The sequence below is a fragment of the Cydia splendana genome, chromosome 9 (genome assembly GCF_910591565.1).
Source record: "Cydia splendana chromosome 9, ilCydSple1.2, whole genome shotgun sequence".
Taxonomy (NCBI): domain Eukaryota; kingdom Metazoa; phylum Arthropoda; class Insecta; order Lepidoptera; family Tortricidae; genus Cydia; species Cydia splendana.
The window spans coordinates 17,565,876-17,584,471 of record NC_085968.1 but is presented as its reverse complement, the minus strand read 5'-3'; the positions used below and the strand labels follow the sequence as shown (position 1 = coordinate 17,584,471).

The 18,596-nt window shown below is 36.2% G+C and overlaps 1 protein-coding gene across 1 annotated transcript; it reads right to left on the bottom strand.

The window, feature by feature from the left end:
* Positions 1 to 279: 279 nt before the first annotated feature.
* LOC134793756 (endocuticle structural glycoprotein SgAbd-2-like) lies at positions 280 to 7,722 on the bottom strand. Its single transcript, XM_063765427.1, has 5 exons — positions 7,567 to 7,722; positions 4,653 to 4,786; positions 1,435 to 1,589; positions 462 to 685; positions 280 to 346 (listed from the first exon to the last, which is right to left on the bottom strand). The coding sequence occupies exons 1-4, from the start codon at positions 7,573 to 7,575 to the stop codon at positions 546 to 548; spliced, it is 438 nt and encodes a 145-aa protein (XP_063621497.1). The 5' UTR covers positions 7,576 to 7,722; the 3' UTR covers positions 280 to 346; positions 462 to 545.
* Between the last annotated feature and the right edge of the window lie 10,874 nt (positions 7,723 to 18,596).

Here is an 18,596-nt window from a genome sequence, read left to right as displayed (position 1 = left end):
TAACTAAATAATACCTAGGTATATTTGCAAACTGTACATTATATTTCAAGTTTCTATCTGAACATTTTACTACTAGGTATACTTTTGGGAGGGATTTTATATAGGTACTAGGTATACTTTTGGGAGGGATTTTACTTAACTTTATTATTTGTGTTTAACTTAAAGGCCTTTGTAAAAAACCGCAGTTCTCAGAAATATAATGTCATGCCGCTTCAAACAGTCTAGTAAATGTGATACCTATATTGAAAACTCCAAAATCGTCAAATGAAAAAACACTTATTAATATTTATGTCATTTAATATAGAAAATTCGTTTCATAATATAAAAAGTAAATCACAGTAACAATCTTCTTCTTCGTCGGTATCACTCTTGACAGAGTGGTCGTGGTCAGGTTGAAGCTTCAGAACACGTCGCCACTCTTCTCTGTTGGCCGCCTTCCTCGTGCATTCAAGTACAGTAACAATACCTATTATTAAATTACATATATTGAGTATGATCTAGGTACACGTGTGGTATCTATGAGTATCGGTTCGGCACGGTCGGAGTTAGCCTCGGAAGTTCTGCTTGAAGGGTTGTTGTTGGAACTGCTGCTGGGGCTGGGCTTGCTGGATCTGCTGGAGGGAGCGGAGGATGGCCTCGGGGATCGGGGGAGGGGTGGGCAGATGGGCACCCTCAGCGCGGAAACCTGTCAACGAATAAAGTTACGAATGTATAGTTTGTAAAATTTATTCGCATGAACGTAACAAGCGATAAATTAGGTACACCAACTAGGTATTTAAATCAGTGACGAGTTTTAAAGATGTCAATCGTGGGCGAATATGATTAATAAATGTCAAGCAATCACAATAAAACGAGTAAGCAACACTAAAAGCAAAGCTCTTAACTACTAATTTGAATGTGATTGTTCATCTCTTTACATGGGCATTGGGCAGAACCTATTCATCTGTGTATTGCGCACACGTTCTATGCATGGTACAACTTTGCGCGAATATATATCTAAAGTTCAAATAATGCTCCATCTTTCTAGTCAGGTGTTATTTGCATCAATCACTGTCAAGTTCTACAAAATACTAAACGGGGCATGATGGAATTGCTAGTGACGGTAAATTAGGACATTTATCTAAGCAAGTAGTGTACCTATTCGTCAAGTCTGTCATTAATTAGCTGTCATTTAACTATGTTTATGGCACATCAGGACATTCAACTTATAAGAAATATAAGGTTTGAATATGCCTATAAGAGTCCAGCAAGGAAATTAGGCTTCAAAAACCTCTTTAAAGATGTCTACAGAAAATTCGCATAACGATAACCTATCCAATAAAGTTTTTGACTGAGTTTGAGTACAACAATGGCGATGGTCGTCTACGAAAAATGTCATACGCTTTTGCGTATATGACGTATTTAAAAGGACTTTAGTAACTGTTAGAAACGTACCGTTCTCGTCAGCGATGTATGTGATGGTGATAGGGATGCCCTCAGGCGACGTGTAGCTGAAGGAGCCCTGCGCGACCTGCGCCTCCGCGTCCTTGACTCCCGCGTTCTTCAGGTAGCCCTGCTCCTGAGCCGCGATCCCGTTGCCTGTCTCATAGCTGCGACATAAGATAAGGCATACTTTATTATTGGTATGAATGTTGTGAGTAAAATTGTAGCCCATACATGCCCAGAACTAGAGGTCGTCTAATTTAACTTTGCACCGACTAGAACAGAAAAAGTGATTGAGTGTCATCATTATAAACATCATATTTTCATAGAAATTTGACATTAATAATGCCATGATCACACTTTGTTATTGCAAATTCCGTGCAGAGTTAGCTTGGTATGACTCTAGTTTTTGATCCGAACTCCTTGAGTATCTGAACTCTCCTACTCATTTTAAGGTATGGGAGGGAGTGTTTTTTCTACCAATGGATACTATCCATTGGTCATGTAAAATTAAATGGATTAGACTGTTGGATTTGTAACCTTTGACCTTATATTTTTTAAACTTTTAAATAGGAAATTGATACGAAATGTTATTTACATATTATTTACACAATTTAAACAACAATAAGTCTCGTTAACCGAACATATATCAACCCTTATAAAAGCTACAAATTAATTGATGGAAAATACTGCTTTAATATACCCCGCAGTATTTAATATATCTCGCAGTACTTAATATATCCCGCAGCATTAGGGAGAATTATCTGCTCCATGCTCAAAAAGTTCTTCTTCGTAAAGAATTTCAGCCACTTAGTTATATCGTTTTTGTTTTCAGAAGCCTTAAACGCCTTGGGCGCCCTCTACACGTCGGCAAAGATCAAATCTAATGACAGAGCATAGCTTTTATTTTGAAACCAAAATCACGACTGTGATACTGACTGCATTTTATGGAAATATGGATAAGCCAGATGAAATATTACCTAGCTACTCGTATGTAAGGTACTAAGAATATAAGGAACAGACACAGAGCTGTTTTGGGCCATGCAATCACTCGATAAGTAACAATTATCTATCTATCTATTAAGCCCTTTGTTTCACTTTGCTACTGAACACATGAATTACCTATCTGTTCGTGTGTGATTACGTGTGAAGATTTGATCCAGAAGAAATTCATTACTTGGTAAATGTATCTATTTAAATGGACATATAAACAACAAAAGTAACAAAATATGTATACGCAAATTGATGCTTCTCTTATTTTGTAAGATGCGTGCCTAATCCTATATTTATAAACCTAACACAATGATTTCCTAATTCAATCAAGAACATTAATATTTACGAATATTTTTGGCCACATCAATGCCACCGCTTTGACGAAACCTCATTATGTATATGGACCTGGTATATGAGGCGGTTTTCCAACAGTTTAATACGGTTTTGTAATCAGGTGAATCATCAATATATTTTGCGCCCAGGCCAGGCCGGTTGCGTAAAATGGGCTGGGCGTACGTTGTAGATGACTCCTACAAAACCTCACATTTAATGTTCTTGACACCGGCGGAATTCTGATTTGATCGCACCGTCGCAAATCTTTCGTAAGGTGTTCATTACTTTATAGTTTATTGACAATGACAATATTGGAAAATCTTTATGTATGTATTTACAAAAAACTTAAACCTACTCTTAAAGGGGTCCACTGATTAACAGTCGGCCGGACGGTATCGGCCTGTCAGTTAGAACAAAATTTTGACAGTTCCGAACAACTGAGAGGCCGATATCGACCGGCGGACTGGTAATCAGTGGGCCCCTTTAGTAACCTATCATCATAGACTAGGAATCCTCTAGACCGAGTTTAGAGCAATTATTTCATGCAACCGATGATGCCAAAAATGCGGGGGTGCGCGGGACGAGGTGAGCGAAGTCCCGTGCCGTGATTGGTCCGTTCAAAAACACGGACGTCACACAAAGACACTCGGCTCGATTCGGAAAATGAATTAGATTTCTACTAGACTTCAACAAGTTACGATACGGATAATTTAAAGATATTTGTAAGATAGATATGTCAAAATTGACGATTCCGCGGTTCTGGAGGTCCTCTTGAACGATTTCGACAAGTCTTAAATATCCAAGTCACATCTAGTCGATATCTAATGTAGATCTAGTTGATCTCTAAATCGTCTCAAGATCTTGTGATTATCTCGTAATCCGAATAGGCCTGACTTTCGACTCGAACATGGAGTAAAATTACCGTATACGTGGCAGAGGGGGTAGCGCGACTATGCTCAGTCTGGAGGATGTTTTGTCTGTCTGTGCCTACCATCTTTATATAAGTAATTCATATTTACTTACATTTATATATGTAATTTATCACAACATTTTTATACCTTTTTAAATAGCTACTTTATTCTTAAGCAATAAAAAATATTGTGAACATAAACAGAAATTTTTATTTTTATTATTGATTACACAGTTTGGTCGAAATAGTGACCAGCGACTGTTTTTTTATGAGAAGATTGGTGTCGTGGTCGAAAGGGCCAAATCACCGCCAAGGAAACATAAACCGACATTTTATAATGTCAGTTTATAGCGAAACCAATCCCATCTATTACCTACATGCTTAATTTTATAGGTATGTATGGGAAAACTCGTAGCCTTTTAGCTCGCTGAAACATATACTTCACGTTTTATGTTCGTTGCCTAACTGGCATTAACAAGAAATTATACGTGGAAGAAACATTATTAGGTCATTAGTTGAAAGTTCGCAGCTTTTAAGAATTTCATGTTAGCGATGGAGTAATTTGTTAGCTTTTATGTCACCCCTATTGACTTCGTCATTAATTCTTAGTAATAATCCTGTCTAATACCAATAAAGGCTTGATTTGAAAGGATTGATAGCTTACATTAATATGTTATAGGTTATTGTGTAGGCACAATCCAGATGTGTGATGCATGATCAAAATGATCAGGCAGCATCAATAGAAACGGCTCTATTATAAAATGGTAGATAGTTTCATCCACTACTACTCGTATTACTGACAGTACACTTACCTATGTTTTTGACATATCACATACAGCATTTTATCTCCAAATGTTACTCAGGTAATGTTCAGACAGGTATTAGCTATTCTTCTAAGATTTAAGATTTTGTTTACGAAGTAAAAAAGGATCGTAAATGAGTAATTTTTTTTAAAACCAAAACAAGATTATTACATTATCACTAATGAACATACCTGTACTGGTACGATCCGTCGAAGTTAACCTCCTGGCTTTGCCTGACGATCGGTATCACCTGGTTTTGTTGGTATTGTGGCTGGAACTGAGGCGCTGCGCAGGCCACAGCGAAGAGGACGGACAGAGCGATGAACTACAATAAAAAAAAATACATTGTTTTTTTTTTGCACTTTTTTCGAAATTGTACCTACATAACATTGTTTCGAAATAAGATTATATTTGAAAGGTATGTACCTATGTGAGTTGCTTAATTTATTCTTCATACGAAGGTATATTTTAGCCAACGAATCATTTTAATGCATTTTTTTCAAACAATTGTTACTTGCTCTTTGTAATTCAAACATCGAAACCAATTGTATCTAAAACATATAATATTAGATGCGTTTCGACGCGCAAAGAAGATCCCGTGACTTAAATAAAGTGAATAACATTCAAGACATTAATTATTAACCAACAATAAACATTACCAACAGTTGGTTTCAAAAAAGATGATCACTTTATTAACAGTAAGGAAGATACAAAAAATAGAACAATGAAAAGTGAAAATTACATAAGGAAAAACTTCTTTCATACTTCGTTGACTGACAGAACAATAATGTTGCGTGAATAAAGTTAGCTTTTGCCGTTTTTCCAACCACCGTGCCCTAGTTAGTACCTAAGTGACCCTGCCCTTGCTGTTCCTAACGGCCCGATTCGAACTTTAACAAACAATTAATAGATCTAGAAACGATATGGATTAGATGTGTCAGTGTCAAAAGTGACGTTTTTGTTTGAAGAAACGTCAAATCTATCAGTTAGTTATTTATATTTGGATATGTATATTATATTTATTTATTGATTTATACATGTCGTTGTTTAACAAGTAGGTATAAGATTTCTATTATCTCTTCTATTTCTATTTATCTTTTCCTTATTTTCGTTTTTTTTGAGTTTCAAAACTCAAATTTTAGACATTCTAGAGTTAATAAACAACAAATATTCTTTCACGTTCCCTGAATGACATTCTCAATATTTGATACCGTGTATGCAAAAAAGGCGTAAGAGTGGAGTGTTATCTACAACAACACTTATACCTATCTACTTAAGGAAATATACCATTGCTGACATTGTTAACTTATTTACAATTCTTAAACCTTATTGCAAAAATATAAGATCCACCGATGGTCAAGGGGCCTAGTCAAAATGATGTATAGTTGATAGAAAACTCCAATCGAAACTTACTTATGAATAATGTACGTTAATGTCGGTAATTTTTCGTAACATCTGTCATCCCGATACCATAGGGTTCCGTACCTCAAAAGGAAAACACGGAACCCTTATAGGATCACTCGTGCTTCTGTCTGTCTGTCTGTCCGATCATTCCCCCCCCCCTCCCCACTTTATCTCTGAAACTACTGGATCTAAAATTTTGAAAAAAATACACAAAATAGTTCTTTACCTAGATGACAGGAAAACCTATTAGAAAAGTGCAGTCCAGTGTGAGTCGGACTTAATTACTTAGTTTTTGATACAACCCCTAAAGACATTTCATTCACATTCCACATAAAAAAATATTAGTGCATGTTAGTGCATGTGTGACGCTTCAGTGATCGTCAAATCTACATTATATTGCAGAAAATGACGTTTTTGGCCTAACATATGTTGCAAACTGTTTTTAGATTAGTTTGCGATAGATATCGACTTAAATGGTAGGTGTTACAAATTTATTTATTGATGTAACAGGTAAACATTGCTATATGTTAACGGAGTAATGGCACTTTATGTAGATATGTTAACAAAGTTTTGAACTTCTCATGCTAGTATTTTATCTCCAAAAAACTAAGTAGGTATATATTATTTTTTACGAGTATTCTACCGTTACTGACAAAATTGGTTTGCCAAACCTCTAGTTTATAAATTGTTCTTAATGTACCTACTAAGTTACGCAAATAAATTTTGTAATTTTATGCAACAAAAAACTTAAAAAAAAAACCATTTTAGCGTCAGTACATCTCATAGCGAAAAATCAATGTGGTGGGAAAACGCAGCAAGATAGTATTGTAGTCCGTACAATGTTACAAAGGACACGGTATCGTGGCATCGGGCATTGTTCCACGTGGTAAGAGGACGGGCCACGGGAACGACTTCGCGCCGGAAACAAGGTGAAATACATATGAAATTGTGTTCGACGACTTCAAAGTGACAAGAGAAAAATATTTGTAAGTTTATTTCGTAAAAATATTAGATTCAAACCAAGCCTTGGTAAGATAATTTAATGCACACCCAAAAATTTAAAATTGTTGCGAGTTTTATGAACTAAACGAAAGTTATTTTATGTTTTGCTTTTATAATTACAATTAACAGTTAATTTGTATCACTTTCAATTAAATTATTGATTATATCGATTGTTTCTCTGTTATTACTACGGGTATGATGAACGATGCGTAGTTGTTTTTTTTAAATAGTTTAAACTAAACGTGATTTCTTATACTAGTTAATGAAACATCTAATCCTATAAAATAATTAATGAACTTTAAAAAAAATACAAGTTCTAGTTCCACCAGTTTTTATCAGTTCATGCATCGGTCTATTATAGTTTTGTAATATTTTGAAATACTTAATTATTGTAAAATTATTAAGTCAAACAAAAGAAATGAAGGGTTCTTTGTGGTTAATGACTTTTAATTATCGTTTAAGTACGTGCGTATAAATAAACACTTAAATGAAATAATTTTGTTTTCATTAAATAACTTGTTTTGTTATTCTAAAAATATTTTAAAGGGTTTATGTATCAATTTTAAATATCCCCAAATTTTAGGTGATATTTACTAAATGTCAATATTATCATATGAAGGAAAAATGAATATCTAATTAATCATGATCCTTTGACATGAATTGATAAAAGCAATCAATGTTTTCAATTAATCGACTCACCGATTTCATTTTTAATTTTAATACAGCTTTTTCGGTGGTCCTCGGAAGATGTGTGAGGCGGGAATGATTTTTCAGATCGGCAACCACAGCTTTTATACGAGCGGTGGAGCTCGTGAAATTGGAGTATACTGCGCGCCGCCAACAACACTTCAAAGTTGGCGCCCGCCCGATGCGCCGACGCTCCTGGGCACGTAAAGACGTAAGTCACCAACGATATTGTCACAATTTGCCCTTTTGTAACTGGCTGAATAATAATCCATTATTTATTCCTATACAGCGTTTAGTAACTTTTGAGATTCTTGATGTACGTATCCGTTTCTGCCAGTCGATATCTTGTTGACGTTGAAATAACATGGTGACAGTTGTGAAAAAAATGGTAGTGATCTTGAAAATCTGATTTTGAATAGTTAGAGGAATTTAATTAAAATGTTGTATAAGTAGGTAATAAGGTAAAAATTAAAACTAGGTTTGGGTACTTAGTTAAAAAGTCTAAAAAATAATAAATTATTGCTGTATAAGTAAATACAAATTGGTTTCAAAAACGTGTAAGTTATGACATTTAGCCAGAGTTGTATTTTTTTTACAAATGCACTAAGAGTTACAAAAACGTAACCGTAAAAATAATAATTGTTTAAACATTAGAACGGATATCTCAATGTTAAATTTAACTCCCTCATTCATAAAACTTTTCAAGCCTCACTTAGTTCATTTATGTTTTATAAATCCATTTCTTACAAATACATAAATCAAAATGACTGCTTAAGACAAACTATTAATAGCTAATTTAGGCTTGTAAGGGTTTTATGAATAACGTCATTAGGCTTTACCTTGTTTTATAAAATATGATTTTGATTATAGAACTAATAAAAACTCTTCAAATATGTATTTAGTTTTAAAGGTCTTAACATTTAGCTGAACTTTACTCGTCCTGTCACTCATAATCGATGTTGTACGGATCCATTGTCTTCTACTTGGTAAACATCACATATAAGCGGAGCTAACGGCGGCGAGATATTATTCCCTAATATTGTTATTGATGTGAATCACATTTATAATACTTTTACTGTCAAATGACGTTAAGTTTCACAGAACCTAATTATTTGTGTCACTTAAGAATATTCCAATCTATCAATATAAATAAATTAAATAATATACAGGGTGGAAAGGCACGACGATCCTTTCCGGAAATGGGAGATAGTTTAGCCTAAGCTATATATTTTCTGCATAGAAACTATGTTAATATGGGAAACCGTTTCTAAATTATGGCCTTTTAAACATCCATGCAAAAAACTACTTTGTTCTAACCCTAACAGGTGACAGGGTCACTGAACTTACTTGTAAATAATCAGTATACGACAGGAAATTATGCTAATTTGTTGCCATCTAACCATTTTTAGGTCTGCTTACAACACGGTAAGAATCGTTACAGGATTTTCGCTTTCTTAGTGGTTCCACTTGTTCAATACTTGAATGAAGTAGTTATTTTATTCCTTAATATTAATAATATTATAAACCACAACATTGTTTACAACGACAGTTCAAATGGTGACATTGACAACCACTCAAAAGTACGCAATCGTTTTATAAATAGCTATGATTTCCTTGACTGATAAAAAGGTTTTAGTTTCTTAACACGTTTCACAAAATTATTTTCAAATAATTGGAAACTATCTAAAATAATAAAAAATTACAAGTAGGTTGTGTTAGATGCACCAAATGAACTTGCAAAAATGAAATACTAAGAATAAATCAAGAATAAATACTTCTTAAATACCAAACTAACAAACCTTCTTGCGTGGTAGGAAATAGACAAGACGTCTGATGTTTGAAATTAAATTTTCATTGAACTTTACTTATTTTTGTCATATTCTTCAAATAGAAATGCCGTTGTTAGATGCTCGTGGCTATTTAAATTTGTGGGGCTGTGTAAAAGATATGGTGTACCAAACGGAATGTGAAACTGCGACGAAATGAGACAAAGGCTAATTGGTGCTTTCTGCGGAGGAAAAATGACGAAGAGCATACACTATCGCATGTGCATCGACATACTCGGGCACGGGCTGCGGCGGCGTTGTAAGACACGGAGGTACATTTGAACACCGTATGTGAAGAGAAGATAGTGTTAAATATTGGCAAAAAGTAATTATCTAAGAAAGTAATAAAATTGTTTGTAATATTTTTGCATTCATTTGATTTATTTGACATTTATGCGTCATTCATACATCATTGCGATTCTGTCAACGATCGGAAAAAAGTGTAAAGTCCCGAGCTTTCCCGACTGAGATCCTTAATCTATAGCCGTGATGTGCACATGCTATAGGGTTGTCACCACAGTTAAAAAGTAGTAAATTTGCTATTTTTATTTATTACTCAATTAACGATTCTTACCATTACCAATCGTCTCTGTATCACTTAAACGACCTAATACTTCCGGGAAGGATCGTCGTGCCTTTCCACCCTGTATAAATATCTTATCTATCAATTAAATATTTTATAGAGCGGTTATTAACTATGAAGTACTGCCCATAATAAATAGTATGGAACACTCATTTGTTTCTTGCATAGAAAATGTCGATATGGCGTAGACTTTATAGTACAAAAAAACAGACCTTGTTTGGACAGGTGATTGTCAGGTCTTCGCAACACGTGACCTATCCAGCGCCATTTCCTAAGGAGAATTTCCTTGTCGATAGGATTTTGGCTAGTCAGCTCCCATAACCTTATATTAGAAATGGTCCGTGGCCAATAGATTCCCAGAATCCTCCGTAAGCATTTATTTACAAACACCTGGAGTCCATTTGTTATGGTGTTTTTCACGGGCCATGTCTCACATCCATAAAGGAGGACCGACTTGATGTTGGAGTTAAAAATCCTAACTTTTGTACGGCGAGTGATGATTGTGGACATCCACACGGGCTTCAACTGCGCATATGCGGCACGAGCTTTATTAATGCGCGATTCGATATCCGCTTCTGCTCCCCCAAGTGGATCCACAACACTTCCCAGGTACGTGAACTTATCCACCTGTTCTACCGGCTCTCCATTCACATGAATGGGTGTTTTGTTTTTGGTGTTCAGACGCATGTCCTTGGTTTTCGCACTGTTAATGCGCAGGCCTTCCTTCGCAGCTGCATTGGCAAGGTCATCAGTTTTAAAGTGCATGTGCTCTCGCGATGTTGCGAGTAAGCACAGGTCATCTGCGAAGTCGATGTCTTCAAGAGTATTACCATTTACCCATGGCAAACCCCTTTCTCCTTGGTTTGTTACCCTGCGCATCACATCGTCCAACACAATCAGGAACAGCAGCGGCGACAGCAAGCAACCCTGTTTGACTCCAGCAGTGACAGGAATCGGGTCTGACAGCACTCCCTTGTGCAATACTCGGCAGGTAGATCCCTCATACAGGCATTTTATGATCTCTATTACCTTGACTGGTATTCCCCATACCTTCAGAATTCGCCACATGCTAGACCACTTTACCCTGTCGAATGCCTTCTCAAAATCTACGAACAGAGCACAAAGTTCATTTTGCATTTCATTGCATTGTTCCAGTATCATCCGCAAGACGTTAATCTGGTCCGTGCACGATCGTCCTGCTCTGAAACCGCTCTGCTCATCCCTGAGCCTGCAGTCAACAGCACCCATCATTCTTCGAAGCAAAACTTTGCATAACACCTTAGAGCAGACCGGCAACAAGTTTATCCCTCGCCAGTTCGAGCAGTGCGACAGGTCTCCTTTCTTGGGCAACTTGATTATAATACCCTCTTTCCAGCTTTCAGGTACTCGCCCCGTTTCCCAAATGGCTGTCATTAGAGGGTGCAATAAACCAGCCATTACATCCGGGTTAGCCTTCAATGCTTCAACCGGGATATCATCGTTGCCTGGCGCCTTGCCACTCTTCAAGTTTTTTATTGCACTCGTAATTTCGTTGATATCTGGAGGGTCGCTATTGATATCTAAAACTTCCGCTGTACCGACTGTTTCTTCCTCTTCATTATCGTCGCTCAAGGTGTGGAAGACTTCGGTAAAATGCTCATGCCACCTTCGCATCTGATCTTCCAGCGTTGTAAGCACCTTGCCGGCTTTATCAACAATCGGCCGCGTTGTTGATTTCTTGTTGCATAGCTCCCTGCCTGCACGATATAACTCTTTAGTATTCCCGGTACTGGCCGCCACCTCCGCTCTTCGGGCTATAGATGCCGCTCTTCTCCGCTTGTCCCTCTTTGCGCTACGTTTAACTTCGCTCTCACACAGGAAGTACTCATATGCTAGTGATTCTTTGGTGCTTTGGTCTTGTGCAGCGTTAAGGCGTTCTTTAATTGACTTCCGGTATCCTATTTTGTCCCAGGTTTCGTCAGAAATCCAGTCCTTCCTGCCAGAGCTCTTGTATCCCAGAAACGTGTCGCAACACTTGTGAATTGTGCTTCTAAATAGTTCCCAGTGATCCTCAACTGATGGGCCTTTAGCTTGCTGGGAGTGGTATTGGCTGTGAACCTCTGCGCTAAATTGTTGTCTCGTGTCCACATTATGTAGCCTAGAGATATCATATCGCCGAGATGATGTGGTTGTCTTGCTATGAACCTTTGCTATCTTCAAGCGTATTTTGGCAACAATCAGATGGTGGTCACTGTTCACATCGGCTCCCCTTCGGTTGCGGACATCCAGTAGTGAGTGTCTCCATTTCCTACTTATCATGACATGGTCTATCTGATTTTCCGTTTTTCTGTCTGGGGAAATCCAAGACACTTTGTGACAGTCCTTATGCGGAAAAACGGAGCGGATTTGTAAGATAGATATGTCAATTTGACGTTTCCGCGATTCTGGAGGTCCTCTTGAACGATTTCGACAAGTTATGACTTAGATATCCAAGTCACATCTAGTCGATATCTAATGTAGATCTAGTTGATCTCTAAATCGTCTCAAGATCTTGTGATTATCTCGAAATCCGAATAGGCCTGTATGTAAGTTCCATTTATAAAATATTTGATAGGTACCTATATTTGTCATTCAAGGTTGGCGCCATGTTGTCTCGTTGTCATAGACAGTTTTGCTTCTGCCCCGTCACACATAAATAACAGACGTAACAGCCATATTGGATAATTATTTTAGTTCAGTGTTAGGCTATGCGTCAAAATAAGTATCTAGATGCAAACCAAGCTAAATTGGCACCGATTTTGATAGCACAGACTATGCAAGTGTTAAGTAAACTTCATAATTTCATAGAAGATTGACGTTTCAAATAACACAATGCACTGTCTGTGCATCAAAATCGCTGCCAAATTAACTTGGTCTGACTCTACTATTCTCTAAAAACATAACAAAGAGAGATATGGCCCTATTAGTAGAACCATTAGACTGTGGAAGATACTTTTGGACGCAAACTGTAGAGATAAATACATACATATTAATATTTGGAAAAGTATTAAGGGTGGCAGATACTTTTGGCACTTTGATTCATCCGATATTGTGGATGGTGACTGTATTAATATAACAAGCCAAATTTAACAATGAATTTGTTATTTTAGTAGATTATTAATTGAATATTAACATTGTGTTCGTTTTTATCCCATAAGAAAATTATTAGATTATGTTAGTTCGTCACATCTAATCTGAATCAAAATTGAATGTTTTTTGTGTTTTTCCCTTGCGCCTATTATCAGACATTTACACTGAAAATAAACATCAAGCTATGTTGTTCGTGAACTGCTGTTTTATTCCATTTTTATCGCAAAAATAATTCTATGAGGGAGAAATTGCACCCATTTCGGTTTGGTTTGGAGGGTTGAATTTTCCATAGGTGCGAAACATAAGTTTTGTGTGGGCGAAGAACAACAAAAGCTAGTGTCTACTAGATTAAGTACTTCTCTTTCATAAGTTAATATTTCTACAGTACATTAGATTGTAGTAAAATTATACTAGCCTATTCCGTCTGACAGACAGTCACTGGAAAAAATATTTAGAATTTAGAATCTATTGCGCGAGAATACGATATGAAATTGAATATGCTTTCCAATTACTGTTACTACTATTGTAATAATATGTATGTGTGGTGGGGCAGGATACATTTATGTCTTGTGTATATGTCAATAACATTGTTGCATCTTTAACCTTTATGTTTATGAATTTTGCTACTGTTACTTATTAGTACCCAATGTTCGACCTAATAGCAACATTACCATTAGTTAGTTAGGTACTTAATACTGTAGGTATTGTATTGCAAGTGCCTCTAATACACTGACAATAAGGTCGTGTAAATATATCTTTGGAACGTTGGTTTGTAGAGATTTGTGTGAACTCGACCGTATCTAAATATTTGAAGCCCTAAATTATATATTTTTCTATAAAAAGCGCTATCAAAGTTAACAGCTTGGCATATCTTATAGAATGGGGGCATCTTATACTTTACTCGTTTAACTTTTCATAATATATGTCGCGTTTAACTTGTATGGTGTGGTGGTTAAAAATCGTGTGTTCAACCCTCAATTGTGCTGGAGCAGAAAAATCGTACTGTAAAAAAATGCAAAAAGATAAATAAATAAATATTATAGGGACATTCTTACACAAATAGACTAAGTCCCACGGTAAGCTCAAGTAGGCTAAGATGACTAAAAATTCGGTACCAACATCATGCACAGAAGGAGCTAGGACGGGAATGGTCTGTGCTCCTTGCGTCCCAGCATGCGGAGGGCCTATATCTGTCTCAACACTCTCAACAGTTGAGGCAGATTTTGCGTCTCAACATTATGCGTCTCAGCATATACTGCCTAAGAGATAGATAAGGATTGGCTGGCACCTGATTCGGTTTCCGCAGTTTGAACGAGATAACTCTATAGGCATGTAATAGCCCTGTCTCACTCTCACATCGGCATCGGTGGCTCGTACAGACACCGTTTTGAAAATGCTCGATCCATGCCGTAGAAAAATTAGAAAATGTAATCCAAAACTACGTATTTGAGCAATGATGTGTTTTTTGGCTCTGATTACCTGAAGTGGAGGGTAATGGGAGCGAATAACATTTTTTGTTTTTCGTGTCACCGATGATGAAAAAATAGTTTTCTTCTGATTATGAGTAGCGAGATGAGCAACCCTTTCGTCCACAATTAATAATTTCCCATTCCCCCATGCTTCCCTAATAAATATAAATATTGACATATTAAAAAGCATTCTGATATTCCTGAGACTTGTAGTTATAGGTACCCACGGTTAAAGGATGACTCACGGTAGAACGGTCCGGGCCCGAGCCAGGGCGCCCAACAGTTATTTTTCTATGACAGGTGATCGGCGGGCCCGGATCGTTGCAGCGTGAGTCATCCTTAAAGAAGCGTCATTGAAACATAGGTAATGGATAAAAACTTAATGTACCTATTATAAATAGTATTGCAAATTAATTGCAATAACACCGCGTAGGATCCTTCAAGATCGAAACATTAACAATAATACGAGTACAAGACGCGTATATACTGATTGCCAATCATTCATAAAGGTTGCGATGCCCGCCGGCTATGAATCTAACTGATTTCTAGTGGATATTAATGTGCAGGTTGCAAACAATGCATTGGAAATTAAATATCGTAAATCCTTAAATTTTATACAATACATACGTGAATTACGCCCAATCTCCATCGAATTGACTCACCTATAGGAATGTTTTATATCACGACAGTGGCAAACAAGCGTGCGGCTCAACTGATGTTAAGCGGCTACGGCAGCCAATGGACTTTTGCAGTTCTAAGTACGTAGTGGAGTTACACGCGCGTTGCCAACGCTTTAACCCGGTAAACGATATGTCTAAATTAGGTTATGATATACTTATGATTAGAAGGATTAACAGGTTAGAGGCAATTTGCCAACACAGTGTATTCTTTGAGCACTAAAAATCTTACTCGCCATGAGGTAGGTACCTACACAACACTATAGGTATATCCACAGTGTAAGCAGCAGTACTATTATAGCTGTATTAAAATAAGTGAATTCCCGTTGCCAGGGAGGTTTTGGGATTATATACTGAGCAACTTTTACTATGGGACCAACCCCGAATACGCGAAAATAAAATTACCCTCCCATAGAAAATGGACCAGCCAAAATGTATGAAACAGCCAAATTCTTTTTCGCGATTTCGTGGTTGGTCCCATAGTAAAAGTTGCTCAGTATAATCCCAAAACCTCCCTGGCAACGGGAATGCACTTATTTTTTGGCCACCCTGTATAGAGGTCCTACTCGTACTTCATCCAGATCGAAACCTTCTTTGTAAAAATTCGGAATGATTGAACCGCAGTGTTTGTTATTGCTGCGGATAGTTAGGTTAGGTTAATTAAAAAAACAAACTAGGTATATTTTAATTAAATTGGTTCTTTAAAAAAAGCAAATTGCATGGTAAACTAAACGTAAAAAGCTTAGGGCTGATACTATTTTACCGTCCGTTTTTTTAACCAGTGTAGTTCGAATTAAATACGATTAAAGATCACATACATTAGGTATTGAACTTTAACTTCACTTATTATAACCTATTCTGTCCTTCCGCATTTTAACATCTCTATCATAGTAGGTTCTTAGAATATTTATAAGGAAGCGTTATAACTATCAAATATGTTATATTTTTAATGAAATGTGGATCATACAACCTGTCATAAACCTTATTATTTTGTAGTTAAAAGATTTGACAGTCTACGATTATGGTTGACGTCCACTTATCCAATAGGCGGTCGATCGACGCGATCACAGTCGTATGATGTGTACATTTGGAAACTCACAAGACACTGCTATTCGAACTTCCTGTATGAAACGAAATTCCTAAAAAAAAATATGTTAATCCAAAATAAATAAATACCTACTTAGTCATTTTTAAGCCACATGTTCCAAACAAACTTTAAATGCAAGTTTTGAACTCCAATGTAGCTTATAATCTTGTAATCCAAAAGTCAAACAATAAATATTGTTGATTTATTTTCATGCAACTTGGTGTTTTCAAACAGACTTAGCAACAATTTGGTATTTTTCAGTATCATTACGATGATAACTCACCCTCAACGCGGCGCTATGAGTTTACCTTCGTTTGACGTAATAAGGAGCCAATAATTCTCATTATCTCTAATTAAAAAAAACTAAACGTTCTTTTTTAATACATATCCATACTAATCCATACTTATAATATTATAAAGGCGAAAGTGTGTCTGTCTGTCTGTTACCTCTTCACGCTTAAGCCGCTGAACCGATTTAGTTGAAATTTGGTATAGAGATAGTTTGAGTCCCGGGGAAGGACATAGGATAGTTTTTATGTGGGAAATCATCCCTGAAGAGAGTGCAAAGGGGGGTGGAATTGAAAGAGTTAATGAATTGCCTAATAATTGAATGATTGCTATTAGCATTATCCAGGCACTATACCTACTTTAGCTGCTGTCACTAATTCCACGCAGACGAAGTCGCGGGCAAAAGCTAGTTGTTTTATATTTTTGTATTAGGAACGAGGTGTCAGTAAGGCATTTCACATAAAATTTCTAATACTGGTGCAGAACATATGATCAAGACGAGGAGTTGCCGGGTTGGTATATATACGACAACCTTTATCTACAGGTAAACTATTATATTATAAACGATATTAAAATCAATGCATACAATGCACGATAAATATCACGATGAATCAATTTGTTCGTTCCTCATTATCATAATTGTATCATTATAACTTTATAGCGTACACAAATCATTTTTACTCCAATGTATGAAGTTTCCTTTAGAGTAAACTAAAAAAAATGATAAGTTTTGCGCAGTCTACTGTAGCATATATAATATTTAGATTCGAAATAATAATAAGATTTAGCTGCTTTTAGGGTAGAAAGCTCATTTCTAAGTTTCGTTGATGTCTTTTACTCTTAGGCATGTAAGATTTTTACACAAAATTAAGGACTAACATAAAATGTCTTGTACTGATTTGGTTTGAAAAAGAAAAATATTTCTGTGTTTTTGTGAGCAGCGATGTTTGTGTACAACTACTTTATTGCTGCAACATTAGGATGGTGTTGGCAAATAAAGACTTTACTCATTGGGCTACAAATTCCACGAACGTTGCATCTGTCCTTCAACTATGTATTTTATAATATCAGTAATATCACACAATACTCTATATCTTTGTTTTTGTGTGCTTACATACTTAACCTTTAATTTGTGTTGTTTTTTTCTGCTATTGTTTTGTTTACTCTTAATATGAAATAAAGATAATAAGCGGACCTTGGCAAAGGCCGGGATAACGCTAGGTAGAAGAAGAAGATGAAATAAAGATAGTGTCATCTGAATCATTATTGATGATCGGACCATTAACAAGAACACGGGAAACGTTGACAAGAGATTAATGGTAAACGATGTATCGACTGTTTGAAAATAATAAAATATAATTAAAGACATCCTCATTTTTACAAAATAGCGATTCCTTAGATAAAAATACTATTCTAAGAATTAACTAAATCTAGGTAAAACAACGAATACGGGGTGATATCTGAGATTTGGATCAAAATTACGTAATAGGTACATTAATTAGGTATCTGGACTATGTCTTTAAAAAATCGTTTATTTTGTGGCCTCTTGTCATTTAAGAGTTATGAGATCTGTCAATCAGAACAATTAAATAAGTTTTTGGCAAAAATTTCATTTTTGGTACAAGCTTTTATCGCTGACTGTACTTTTCTTACGACAGACAACTAATACTCATCGAGACAATTCTAAAAACCCCTAACACAATTAGGTTGCGTTGTTTCATCACAGAGTTCCTATGGCCACCTCCTGTCTCCATCATCAGGTCAGCTCGATGGTACCAAAATATTGCATTGTCATCCGATTTATACATGCGTGCAAAATTTTAGCTCAATCGGAAACCGGGAAGTGGATAAAATTTAACTTGCAAGATTTGATTACAGACAGACAACGTTCAGGTGAAACTAAATAAAAGTTTGTAAAAAACGCATTTTTCTATTGACTATCTTATATGTAGCTTTAATTATTACAGGTATTTTTTCATTATGCTATGATGACACTAACGTTCC